General features: G+C 36.0%; 1 protein-coding gene across 1 annotated transcript in view; it reads right to left on the reverse strand.

The window, feature by feature from the left end:
- COL24A1 (collagen type XXIV alpha 1 chain) overlaps nt 1-14,705 on the reverse strand; it is a 384,282-nt gene that overhangs the window by 313,482 nt on the left and 56,095 nt on the right. The window contains exon 8 of the mRNA XM_068540226.1: nt 13,188-13,241. Coding sequence (XP_068396327.1) covers nt 13,188-13,241 — 54 coding nt within the window. The remainder of the gene's footprint in view (nt 1-13,187; nt 13,242-14,705) is intronic.

A 14,705-nucleotide genomic window follows, 5' to 3' on the forward strand; every position in this document is an offset into this window, starting at 1 on the left:
TCTGCTAAGTTTTTCTGAAGCTTTTTAAAAGTTGGTTTTAGTTCATTAATGCTGAAACAGAATGCCCTCAGGCATAATCTGTTTGTAATTATTGAAAAACTGGCAGTTTCAGGCAGTTTCCAGGCAGTTTCTCTAATCTAAAACATTGTCATAACATTCTATGAATGAGTGAATAAAAAGAGGCTGCTCACAGGTCCATCAAAAGGGTTTTATAAAGCTGTCTAAGAAATCAGTAACAAACGTTACATATCAATCGTACCTCAATAAAAAAAAGAAATTAGTAACAAAAAATTTTCCAAATAAGAACTAAAATCAAATCTTAATTTCTATCATTAACACCCAAAGATATAAAAGAGATAATAACTTTTATCCTCTAGAAAGATATTCTATGAGTGAAAGAAAGGAAGCTAAAAGAAAGGACAGGAAGAAAGAAATAAAGGACACTTCAGAGCATATTTGTACAGCTCTAATCAACAATCAGGAAATCAACCTGCTGTTTACTAGATTTTGGTGTATATAAAAGAACAAGAAAAAGTTCCTTTTTAAAAGAACCTTTTAGGATTTTAAGCAAACCTCAAAAACCTGAAATAAATTATAGTTAGTTTACAAATATCAGAAACTTCAAATTAATGTACTGCAAACTGAAGATAAGTTTTTGGAGTTTTAAGATATAGAGTAACAGAGTAAAAAGAGTCATTCAGGATTAATCACAGAGGGTTTATGAACTTGGATTAATGAATTAGAGAAGGAAATGATACTCTTGGGACAATGGGGAAATTAGAAGAGGTACCTATCTGAAAAATAAGGAAATGATTTAAGCAGGTTTTGAGGTGATAAACTTAAAACAAAAGTAAATGTTTAAGTAGAGAGGTCTCTTGGGAACCAGAGAGAAGACCAGAAATGTAAGAAGGCAAGTTGGAGACAAAAACGTTTGTGTTATCTGTATATGTAAGCATATTTGTAACAAGGGAGTAACAGAAGGAAAAAGCAAGAGGGCAGAGGAAATGCCCTGTCCTCTGGGGACTCTGTTCTTTCATGATTAGGCTATTAGAGATCAGAGAAGTGGCCATGAGAAAGAAGGGGGAAAAAAGAGGGGGGAAAAGGAACGAAGGCACAAAGAAATTTCACTGAGCCACTATGTACCAGACATTGCACCAGCCACTTCCAAATACCTCACCTAATTCTATGGCAATCCTATGAAGTAGGTATCTTCTTCATTTTTACAAATGAGAAAACTGAGCACTGAGAAATTAAATGATATGACCAAAGTCATGTAGGTAGTAAGGTGGAATCATGTCAATTTGACAGTTAGATTTATCAAGAATTGAGCAACCTGCCCTTCTATTTACTTAATATGCCTATATTTGTCTCAGACTCAAATGCAGGCTGTCCTCATTCTCACCAAATGTTCAAACATTAATTTTAGACAACCAAGACAAATCAACAAAAGGGATTATATATCATAAATCATGGTATTATTAAAGTTACACATTTACCACCAGCATTTTATATATACCCACAATTTCACTGAGTTTGTACATTTTTTAAGATAGCTAAAGACCAGCCTAATTACAAAATAGAAGACATACATTGTTCTCAGTTGTCCAAATGTTACACAAGATTCTACAAGTAAAATATCCACAAAGCTTTTAATAATGGGAAATAAGAAATGTCCTCAGCACTAAGATAGTGGTGGTGGCTCCCCTGGATGAGGCAGCAGCTCTAGAAGGATGGAGTTCCTAAGAGAGTGTCAGGAAGATGAGAAATGAGGAGCCAGGGCGAGAGGTACACAGGTAGAGAAACTCTCTGCCATGGGCTTAGTTTCTTTTCTTTTTTATTAAAAACTGTGCTTATATATTTACTTACTTGTTTTTATTTCTGTGTACTGCTGAGTCTAGCTAGCTACATGCTTCCCTTTCTTTGGCCACTTATCTGTTTCTCTGACCAGAGTTTCTTCCCTCCCCAGCCCTGGTGAAACAGAATGCAGTGGTGCTACAACTTCTTTAGCTTACTTTCCCTGAAGCAGTTTATAACAGTGAACTAGGCATGTTATGTTGATCATAATATCCTCTGAATGTACAACTCCCTCTGAAGAGATTCTTCCTCATCCACAGACTCTAATATAAAGGCAGCACCAAAAAGTCATGAGCTCCCTCCTACTCCACCTCAGCCCCAGGAGATGGCATTCAATCTAAGGGAAGCCAATATGAAGTCTGGCCAGTAGCCAGAGGCCACTTGGAATGGAGAGTTTTGCCTAAACAGGGTGAAGCTGGGCCAATCAAATTCTTTTTTAAATTAAGTTCAACAGGAAGGAAGGAAGGAAGGGAGGGAGGGAGGGAGTACTGATTCAGGTACTTAGCTGAAGCTAGAAAGACTGACCAAGAAAGGATAAGAGGAAGAGAAGAAAGCCAAAGTATGAGTAAAAAATTTACAGTAAGCAGGAACTATGCTGGGAAAGAAAGTTTTTGTCAGAGGAAAAGCCAGATAACACAAAAGGGCAGATGCAGAGAGAGGAGATGAGTAGCAGTGCTAATAGAAAAGTACAGTAAGAGATCCACAAACTAATGTTGCTAGATACTCAGAGCTGCTTTGAATCAGTGCCTGCCCCCGCGAGGCTAAGACATATTACAGTACCATTTTTAGATTCCATGGGTCCCTGATTTCCCTTAATGCTGTAGAGAGGATTGAAATAATTCTCTCTTCCCTGGGATAGCCTAAGTCTCCATTCTTTGCAATCAAAAGAGCTGAAGTGAAACAAAATGTTTTTGGTTTGGTTTGGTTTACTACTAATAATAATGAAAAGACCAAGCACACTGAGCTCTAGATCCAGTTTTGCCACTAAATCTCCTTTTAATTGCCAGCATTCTGTAACTAGTTGAATCTGTTAAGAAAGTCACTACTTTTTTTTTCACCTTTCATTGAATGAAGAACAAAGGCATTTATAAGAGTCAATTCAGGCTTTGAGGCATTGGAAGAATTCAGGTAACACTGATGTTATCACTGATGTACCTATCAGAGAAAAAACAGATTCAGGCTCCCATGGGCATATGACCTGAAACAAAGATGGGGACTCTGGGATGAGCAGAATGGAAAGAGAATGGGTCAGGTAGGAGGCTATTATGAGAGCCTAGGAGAAAGATGATTATAAATTAGATTTGAGGGCAGAGTTAGAGATGATATATATGCCCCTTAAAGAGTTTAAACTTAAGCTCCTGAACTATTTTATTCAATGTGGTATCCCCAGTGTCTAGAACATAGTAAGTGCTTGTTAATTAATTGATGGAAAGATTGGATGAATAAATGAATTGATGTAAAGACTTAGAGGAATTTGAGGGTTACTTGGGGGAAAATAGATTCTAAGTATTCAATATGATATCTCAATTCTCTTAATATTGAAATGAAAGGTAATAAGTGGGAGAAAAAATATCTTCTGTTATTTTTCAATGTAATAATATTTTACTGTAATATACTGGCATTAGCACCACTATTGTATAAAAGCCTCCATTTATTCCCTAATTTGTGACTACAGGTCTCATTTGTTTTCTACTTAAATACTAGTCTGTAATATTTTAAAAAACAAAGGGAATAAGTTCCTGGGAAGAATGCCTACATTCAAGCTTTGGCATAGCTCCAATCTAAGGACGTGACACTTTATTTTTAATTTTTAAAAAATTTTTTGGCCACGCCGCGCAGCATGTGGAATCTTAGTTCCCCCACCAGGGATCAAACCCACGCGCCCTGAATTGGAAGCACGGAGTCTTAACCACTGGACCGCCAGGGAAGTCTCCCTGACACTTTACTTTTAAAAGTTTGTTTATATTGTAGTCTTTTGAAAATACTATTTTGAGTCATTGTTCTTCCTATACTCACATAGGAAAAATAACAAAAAAGGCCAAGTAACTAACAATGTATGATTTTTCTCTGATAAATATACTGAAACTGATGTAAACACACATTTCTTAAGGAATGCCAATAGAAAAATTTACAAGTTCTGTTTTAGAACAGATTAAAAACTCATTATAATGAGTTATAGGGTTGTTTCAACTTTTGTTGTGATGTAAATTTGCCTTGCCAAGAACTCCAGTAATAAAAGGGGTTTAGAATCTAATTTTAATATAAAGATTTTAATTTTAATACTTATTTTAACAACAATTTAAAACCTAACAAATATGTTATCAACAGGTGACCACACAGGACCAAAAAAAAAAGATACAATTGAATCAAAATCGGAAATACTAAGGGATGGAAAAGAAACAAACTTCAAATATATACCTGAACTACCCCCAAGTAATTAAAATTTGGATACATAAATAAAATGTTTATCCATAAGGAAAATAGTGGTACCATTTACATACAGGGCCATCCTTGCTTTGCACCGGTACTAGAGGACCATGAAACTGACCATATAAGCTGAAACCATGCCAAGCAATCTTAATAATGGGAAAAACTGCAATTGTTCTGTGACCTTTAAAAATTTTTGTCAAAATGTTTAAAAGTCTCACTGTCAGTTACCTTTGTATAGGGAAATAAAAAATATGTTAAATATTAACTTAGTACAGTGTAATTTAAAACATTAGAAACAGTGAGAAATTAAAGTTCCATTTCTTAGAAAAAATTTATGAAAAGTAGTTTGAATAGTGCTTTTCTTGTATAAATAACCATACAGAGCAAGCATATATTCTATGTTTTGGCCAACTGTCATACTCCTTTCTAAGTGTGGGTCAGCTCTCAACATTTCATCCTCTGCACTTTCAATGTCATGAAATAGCTCCAAGAGTTCTTCTAACGTGAAGTTTTTTTGCTGTTGTAACCTCCTCTGGGACATGTCTGTCCTATTCATCACAACCCTTTCCTCTTATGTCAAAAAATTTGCCTTAAAAAAAGATAATAAAAACAAGTTGGCCTTTACCAAGTTCCTCTGTCTGCATATGTAGAGTCTCTCAAATTGCAGCAGTGCCCCAGGATCAGCTATTTCTTCTATAACTCCATTTATATTTGATTCTAATTTCAATTTCTGTGTTATCACTACTTCTTTATTTCATTGTACTTTTCATCTTTGTTGACCAGTTACTTTTTTTGATTATCCATTTGTGTAAAATGCCACATGAGTTTATCAGAGAGAAGGAAGCAAGACAGCTACACACTGCTGTCTGTGCATGAACTAACAGATGTGTCGTGTACAATCACCAACAGATTCTGAATGAAATGATGTGACCGATCACTGATCTTAATGCACATTTACTACTTCTGTAGTGACTTGTAAGCTGAAGAGCCAGTAGCAAAGTTTATACTTTACACAGCTAATCACAGTGTGATTAATTTGAACCATGTTGCTGGGAGACTGGTGTTATTTAATTAAACCGTGTTAAGTGAAATTTGTGTATATTGGAACCATGCAAAGTGAGGAATGCTTGTATATATGTATTGAGAAAGATTCTCGATGATATAATCTCTATGTTGTCAACTTCATATATAAATGGTTTTCTTCTTTTAACAGTTCTTTCCCCCACTAAATGCGAAGGACTTATATTCATTGAGATAAAGATTTTTCCTACATATGAGAAAGTATCCCCTATGGCATAAGACAACTGCTCTATTACCACTCTGCTTTTCTATCTTGGGCCTCCTTACATAAACTTTAGGTTTCAGAAAGGTAGGAGCATTTGTCTCTAGAATCCACAAAAATGCCAAAGAAATTCTGGCGACTAAATGATTTGCCTCTGGCACTCTCCTTCTTAAAATCCTTCAGTAGCTCTCTACCATATGATAAATGCTTTACCATGGCATACAAGTCCTTTATAATTTGACCCCTGAATGTCCCTCAAACTTTATCTCCTGACACCTCCTGCCTAATACTCCATAACCCCAAAACAAGGAACTGCTCTTGCCTCCAAGCCTTGGTTTATGTCATCACCTGTGTGTAAACAGCATACATGTCTACTAACTACAGTATCATTAGGATAACTTGCATCCTCAAGATGCAGCTCAAATGTTGCCTCTTTCCCTGTTCTCTAAAAACTCCCCCACCTCCAGTGCCAAGAAGTTTAGGGATCCCTCAGCCGTTGCTACAAAAATTTTCACATCTTAATCATTGCACTTGTTATAGCATAATATACTTTTGTGATTTACTTTAGTATCTATTTCCTTTTTTAGACAGTAGGCTACTTGAAGGCAGGAACTATACCTTGTTTACCAATACTGGTTTCCTGAATGAACTGCAGGACAAAAGGATGTGATTAAAACAACTGCAGCATTCCAGAGTTAGTGACAAATTTTATCTCAAAACTGCTCTTTTGTTTAAAGCAACTTCCTTGTATCTTTTGCTTCTGTCTAGTCTCAGGAAGCTGAGGCAAAGGTGGGCTAACCTTACACATGATCATGTGAAAGGCAACATCGCTGAGACATGAGTAGCAGATTAACTAGTTCTACTCACCCTACCTAAATGGGATGAAGGGTGTTTGGAGCCAGAGGACCGAGGCAAAATAAGACAGGTGAGAAGGGTCACTGACTTGAGAAGCAGCCCTTGAGGAGGAAAATAACCACTGGCACCAGGTGAAAGGGCACAGTCAATAAAACTTACGAGCAGCAATGTTCATTCACTGACTAATAACATGTGCTTGCTATGTACCATTCACTGGGCTGAAATACCACAGTGAAAAAATATAGACCTCGCACTGAAGGACTCCTGAATCACTCATATATTTCCCTTTAGCCCACTGCTACTGCACTGTTATCTGAAAGCCAGTATTAAATTATCCTTTTCTGTAACGTAATAATAGCATTCCTTTACAGATCAGGTGATTCCAAATATCTAATAAAATCTGTCAAACACTACAGGACTCATATGTCAGCAACGCCTTGAGGAATACAAACAAAGGTTTGTAGCCATGTTTTGGCCAAAATAACCAGGGAAGCCTATGGCAGACTAGAGAACTAGTGGTAAGACACCCATAGCTGATCCAAAAAGAAGCCTTAAACAAGAATTCAGAATGAGATAAAAAAAAAATCAACAACCATGAACATTTAAGTACTACTTGAGGTAAGGCAATAAAGTTCCTGAAGTTTTAAGAATAGGGAGTTTAATTGTTTTCAAAAAATTAAATAGAAGAATGATCCCAGGTAATTGGAGAGATTGAAGAGAATTAAATTAGAGAATGAATAGCACACAGACCTCTCTATCCTACACACCTCCCCTTCTTCTTGGAACATAACTTCCCTCACGCCCACAACAGAATCCTGCCCACCTCTGTCCCAAACTCCTCGCAATATTGACCCATTAACCTACATTAATTACTACTCGGTTTTCACCTTGGCCCATCAACTCCAGCTGTAGTCCTTCTCAACTAGTTCTCGTGGAGAAAAACAGTATGACAAACTAATTCTCAAAAGGGTGCCAAATGACCGATAACAGCTTTTTCTGCGGACACAGACATTTTTTTTAAAACCTTCTGGGAACTGAAATACTTTCAGCCAAATGAATTTATCATTAATGTTAAGATGTCAATCACAAGAGGAAAATATCTTTGGATGAAGGAACGTCTTCCTAAGTCCCACAGAGTACACCACTTGGGTAGCCACTGGCTTGCCTGTGAGGGAGTTCAGTACGTGTTGCCTTGTTCTTAGCTCCCCTTCCATTAGTGGAAATGGCAGAGTGCAGAGTAGATGGTCACAGTGGTGACAGCACAGCCCCCAAGCAGCAGCTTTTATGTTAGACTTTCAGTACTAAGCCTGAACTGCGAACCAAGCAGAGGAAAATGTAGCTCTGCAGACTTTTACAGGAATATTGGGCAGGTGAGAAGATGATCTATAGCGTTAACTATGGAACATAAGAATTCCCCTTATTTCTTTCTCCAGGCACGGATTTTATTTTTATTGTTGTTCTCATCAACATTCAGCATTGCTGTACTTCCTTAGTACTGTCCTTGCTTGAAATAGATTATGAAAAGCTGTATAGGTTTTGAGTGACTGATAAATCATAATGCATTCCACTTGATTTTTTCAGCTCTTTTTCCCTTCCAACTTTATAAAGATGTTAACTGTGTACCTCCTATGTAATGGAAAGATTTTTTTTAACTGAAATAATTCCATCAAACTAGAATAAGAATTCACACTGATTTATAATTATCACTAAAAGTATAGTAGTTGAATTTTTTGACATTCAGAAAAATACTGCCATACATTATTCATAACAATCTGTTTTAAAATGTGTGCCTCATATTTCACAATTGTTCTGAGTTATACCTTCATGCTAAGATGTGCTTAACTGCTCCCATCTGGCTTATCCTCTTGACCCCAGAAAAATTTCTTCAATTGAAATCGCTGTTAATGTTCTTACAATTTTAAAAAGCAGACTTCCAATAGAAATGTAGCAACTGATCAGCTATATTTAAAAACCAATTTAAAAATTCATCTGGAGTCCAAGCTCAGAATTATGACTCTTGTGTTCCAACCAACCCAGCATGCACTCTGGATCTAACTTATCTGATTTTTGGCACAAATTTAAACATTTAGTGGGAAGTGAAAACATATTTCAGTTCCTAGGTAAATAAGAGTTATATTAAGGTGGCTAAGTTGAGGCAATGTAACCAGTCAATCTGGGGAAATACACAGCTTGTTAAAGTGGTAAGATTGGTTTTTAAAAACAAGTCAAGGTGTGAATATTGATTTCAGATTCTTTTAAAAGAAAAAATTCAAGGGCCTTTCCTTATGAAACCCCCTGATTTCATTCTTAACTGTCCCTCTTCAGAGAGAAGCACTATCTTTTTTTTTTAATATGCATGATTTTATACATTTATATAAATACAATGTTTCACTGTTGAGTAAAGCATAAATTTCTGTAAGTTGTTTTGATAATGTTACATTTTTGCATGTTTTTGAACTTTATATATATTACACTATACAAATGCTTTGAGGCTATTTCTTTTGTCAATGTTATATTTTTGAGATTTATACATGTTGCCATAAATAGGTAGATTTAGTTTGTTCATTTTAGCTGCTGCATAGTGTTACATTTTATGAATCTATCCAAATATATCCTTTTAAAATTTAAATATATTGGGGTTTCTAGTGTTTTGTTTTCATAAACAATGCTGCAAGTAACATTTTAAAATTTCTTCTTGTGTATGTGTGTTAGACAGTTTCTCTAAGATACATTCATATGAGCAGAATTACTAAGTGTTAGGCAGTGTGAATCTTCACCTTTCCTAGACATGACAAATCGTGCTCCAAAGTGGTTGTTCTAGTTCCATCAGCAGTAAATGAGAATTCCTGTTGTATCTCATCTGGCCAAAAGTAGGTATTTTCAGACTTTAAATATTTGCCAATTTCACAACTGTGAAATGATACCTCATTGTTTTAATTTCATTTCCCTTATTCCTAGTATGGTTAAAAATCTTTTCACATATTAAGTGACCAATGGATTTGCTGTTTTGGGAACTGCCCATTTTTCTGTTGGGTTATTGATTTCTGTGCATTCTTTACATGTTCTGGATGCTAGTTCTTTGTTAGTTACATGGGTTACAAATATTTTCTCCCAGTCTGTGGCTTGTATTTTCACTATTTGTGTTGTACCTTGTTGTGGGGGGGGGGGGAAGCCTTATTTTTAATAAAGTAAATTTATTAATCTTTAAAAAAAAAGTCAAGGGGTGAGAGATAAAAGGGATAAAAGGCAGAAGCAAACCAAAAACTCTACTGAAGAGTGAATAAAAATACTGCTGCTGATTTACTTGCTTTGTTATTTCTATCTCAATATTACTTCTAGTTTTCAGAACATTTTATATTAATCTTCTGTTTATTTATCTCAACAGTTTCCATGAGTTGTCAGTATTTCTACACACACAACTTTCTTGCAGCCACTTCAAAGATTACTTAAAGAATTGTAATATTTCCAGATACTTCCAGAGAAAAGGAATAATGATGTCATTATTACCTGTCATCCCAAACTATATTTGTTCCCTTGGCTTTCAGGAAAAAACAAAATTTTACTTCCTCTTGCATTCATGCTTGAGGTAGTCAGAAGTAATCAAACTCACATATAACAAATATTGGCATAATGAACTAATATATGGAAAAACAGTATTTTAAGTTATTAAGAGCACAGTCATGTCAAAGATGCCTGGATTTGAGTCCTAACTCTGTCAATTATTAGTCATGTGGCCTTGGGTAAATGACTTAACCATTTTATACCTCAATTAACTTATTTATGACACACTGAACATACTATCTGTCTCAATGGGTTGTTTTTAAGATAAAAAGATACAGGGTTCAGCAGATAGACTATAATATTGCACATAAGAAAGGAGCTGTTAATATTTACTGTAATAGTTATAATAATAATTCAAAAATAGTTTGATAGATAAAATATGTAATAAACTTCATATTAATCAAATCCCAAGTACCTTATTCATCTTTTATAATAAGCACAGACTGTTAAAAGCACAGTGGATTCAGTATCAGCAAGTATTATCTCTTGATCCTGCTGTAACTCTGAGTGACCCTGAGCGATTCTCTTAACCTCTCTGGGCTTATCTTAGATTTATCACTTACAGAATGAATAACTTAAGTCCTTGTCTTGACCTTAAGAATTCATGTAGCATTTTAGGGGTAGAACTGAAAGGATGAAGGAATAGGAGTCCCTAGGTTATAACTAATATGAACTTTTATTCTAGGTACTCCTAGAATGGATCCTGTTTGCAGGAAGTAACTGAGAATGACCTAGGTGGTTCAAAAAATGAACCAAAATTAGTAAATTCCATAAATAATCAGTCTGGTCCTTCTGCCTTTCATATAAACCACAGGAACAGAGAGAGTCTACCAAGCTCACTGTGAGAGTATTTCTACTGCACATTCATATTAAAGTAAGACATGCACGTAGATAGTGTGATGGAAACTTGTTCCAAGCCTGCTATGTGGAGAATTAGTTTAGGTTTAGATTGAGCCCCTATGTCTGCAATACTTTCCTGCAATACTTGTTTTTAAAAAGTCTATATACAGTTTCCATTATTAGACAAACTCTGAAAAGAGGGAAAGCATTCTCAGAAAAACTACAAAATCATCTCAAATATTTCAACACTGTTTTGAACTACTATCAAAGCATAGTGAACCATGGATGCTTCATTTATCAGAAAGTAATTTGGTTTCTAAATACTTTCGACTAAACCTTCTCTAGAGAAAATTCAGCTATAGTTGCTAATTGATAACATAGCAAGATCCCTGACTTCTACAGTGTCTGTTTCTACTAGTTAACAACACAAGCCAGATTTTAAAAGTTTAAAAAACTGTGTAAGAGAAAAGAAGTCTGTGAAAGATATGTATCCATGACCCAGTTTGTTTACCTTAATGCTATTTCACTTTACTAGACTTATTGAGAATATATTATTTTTGGTCTGTATATTTTGAAATACCGATGGGCCAAGGCTCATATAATGTGTGCATAAGTCCTTGGAAGATAATATCTTCCGCTTTAAGTAAGTAAAACTTCAAAGTTAAAAATGATAATCTGCTCTAATAGTTAAAATCAGTCTTTTAAAATTTTCTCTATAGTATTTCTTTATATACTCCTCTACACAATCACGACTCAAGCTTTATTTATCAATAATTTTTCCCTTTCTGGAACGCTAATTTCATGAACCATGGGCATTATTAACCTTGGAAAGTAATGATTAGTTTGTTTTTCTCTCATACACAGTGGCATTCTTCAGGATGCAATAACTGTATATTTAATATCAAATACAATTTATTAAGGTAATTTTCATATTATGAGATTTTCTTTGTTTGATGCTATTCATCAGTACAGTTTCCTCAGAGGTACACTTAGCAGTCAGAGGTATACTAAGTAGCATTAATCAGACAGATTCATGACTGTATGTCAAGACCAATTCTGGTACAAACGATCACTCTGCAGTTTCATGGAAGCAACCAACAACCTCAAAGGAGTTGTCAGATTCTAAGTACTATCTAGGATGAAGACTAGTCTAAATGCCATAAGAACAATGGTGTGGTATGGTCATGGGAGGAAAAATACTCCATGAGATCAAAACCTTTTTAATCAATTTACAATTGTGCCCTGTAGAAGGGATTATGAAGGGAAGCAAACAAGGTCAGGATCCTTTCCAAAACCAGATAAATAGCTGATGGTTAACAGTTATTAATGGCTTGCTATTTTTCTGACACTGTATTGCATGGATTATTCCATTCCATGTTCCCAACAGCTCCCTGTGAAGTGGGTAGTATTATCTTCACATTTTACACATGAGGGAACTAAAGCTTAGGTTAAGCGACCTGCCCAAGGTCGACGGGACCTAGAAAATGGCAGACGGAATTTGAACAAATTAACCAGAGCCAGAATACCATCTCCAATCTGAATCTTCCAAGAGGAAAAGAATATGACACAATAAGACACCAACATAGCTCATTATTAAGTGTATTTAGGCGCCCATATCAAGTCAAATACTGCCCTCCAATATTTTGGGGCCTTTAATACCTTAGACAGAAATTTTGTATCTTCTTCATCCCCTGTAGAAAATCAACAACTCAGTGTTTGAGAAAAAGACAAGCTGAATATATTGAGAAGAATTTACACTTGTGTTAATTCAGGAAACTGCACAGCATATTTTATGAAATAATTATGGAGGCTGTGTTACTATTCCTTTTTACCCGAGAAAAAGCCAACTCACATGCATATGACTACTATTTTTTACTACCTATCCCCAACCCTCACTTCTACTCTATTTACGCTTCAGGCCTCACATTCATGTACATATCATGGCAGAGCTTATTATTCCCTAATAAAATTAGAAACTCTTTAAAAAAAAGCCAAGTATTTTACCTACATCCAAGTGTACCTCACTTTGGATATATACAAGTTACAATGTGACTTCAAAGTTTTAGAAGTAAGTTATTGCCCTAATGTAATAAAAAAAGAGAACTCCAAAATTCTATCAGTGACTTTCTCCTACATGTGAATTTTGTCCCCATCATTATCTGAAGGGTTTTCTTTTATTTTTCTTAAGACCCTGTCTTTGGTGGGCACCACTTTCCTGGATTAGGACAGCACCCTAATTCCTATTGCTGAGGAAAGGAATTTAAAACATTGACTTTGGGCTCAACTTCAGAATGAGATCTTAGGAGCTGAAGAGCTCCGAGATCCACATGGCACCCAAATACATCAAAGTAAAACTACATCTTACCTTAACACCTTGCATACCAGGGGGCCCCATTAATCCAGAAAGACCTTGATCACCCTAAGAACAAAACACAAACAGAGGTTTAATATTATGAAAGAGAATTGAAAATTATGATTTCCTTGCTGCAGGATTTCACTTTGGACGTCCAGATCTTACTGCATTCATTTCTGATCTCCTCTATCTGGCTCAAGGTCCACCTCGTTTCTGGGACTGTTCGAGACCTTTTCTGAGGCTCCCAGCCCTTATCTCTTCTAGTGCTGATTACCTGGACAGTACTTCCCCCACCTCTAAGGTCTTGCTTCTTTTTCTCTGATGTCCTTTTCTCTAGGAATGTCCTTACTTCCCAAATTCTCATCTTTCCCAAAGTCTACCGTGCTTTAAAAATGTAAAGGAATCTACTTAAAAATTCTACCAGTGCTTTGTGAGGCAGCTGTGGACAGCTCAGGCCTGCCCTTCTAGGTGAGGACCTGCAGCCCGATGGGACACCCATGTGGAACCTCAAGGCAGGGCTTGGGGGTGGGAGGCAGAACTGGGCTCTCGTCATGCACCAGGGAAAGGGGCACTTCCGTTTCTGGGGCTGCAGTGAAAATTTATTGGGAGGACCCTGTGTTTGACTTCACAGACCCAACTTCGCAAATTAGGGCCTTCTGTCCCCACACCCCAAGCCCTTCCCCCAAATGTGATGAAGGCCTGCGAGCAGGGTAGGAAGGAGAAATTATACCAGTGAGGGGGAAGGAGTATGTGGTGGGTAGAATGGCCAACGACATAGGGGAGGCTGTGTGAACTGACAAGGATGAAACATGTCAAAGTGGAGTGGGGGTATAATCTTAAACCAGTTTACTCGTGGTACGCTTCTTCTTCGCCTCTGTTCCTTTCCCTCTTCCTGCTGTGACAAAGTTATTGTGCATGAAAAAAAGTATGTTCTTTGAAAGAAAAAAAGAGTACTTAGTTAATAACCCTAAATAAACTCGTTAATGACTGTTTAGGCACTATTTAATTTTCAATGTATTATCTACTTTAATATGTCATCAAATGAAACAATCAGAAGGGAAAGGATGTTTCTGATTAACTATAAAGTGCTTTTCCATATGTTTAATATTTTAATGTTTTTTTGCTCAGTGTTTTATTAGGATGGCTTCCATTTGTTATGGAATGATGGGTTTATACATATACATATATTTTTTTACACTTATTTCTCTGATAGAAGGAAAAGAAAACTGCACTAGGAAACAGGAGACTGGAGGCTTATCTCCTACTAGCTCTAATCAAGGGTAGATCACTTGATTTCCCTTCAAAGTTTCTCCATCTGAAAAATGGGAATAATAATATCACACTCGTCTTGTGGGAAAGGAAAAATTACCACTATTTAAAAGTTATCGTTTTTGCCATTGAGGCCCCACAAGAAATTAAACACTTAGGTGTGCTCTATGAGAGATGTTCCTTACTGGATATTACATGCAGAAGGACTAGAATCTGCGTTGCTTTTATTGTTTCATCATTGACTATATATTTATTGTAAAA

Source organism: Eschrichtius robustus, chromosome 3, assembly GCF_028021215.1.
Source record: "Eschrichtius robustus isolate mEscRob2 chromosome 3, mEscRob2.pri, whole genome shotgun sequence".
Classification (NCBI taxonomy): Eukaryota; Metazoa; Chordata; class Mammalia; order Artiodactyla; family Eschrichtiidae; genus Eschrichtius; species Eschrichtius robustus.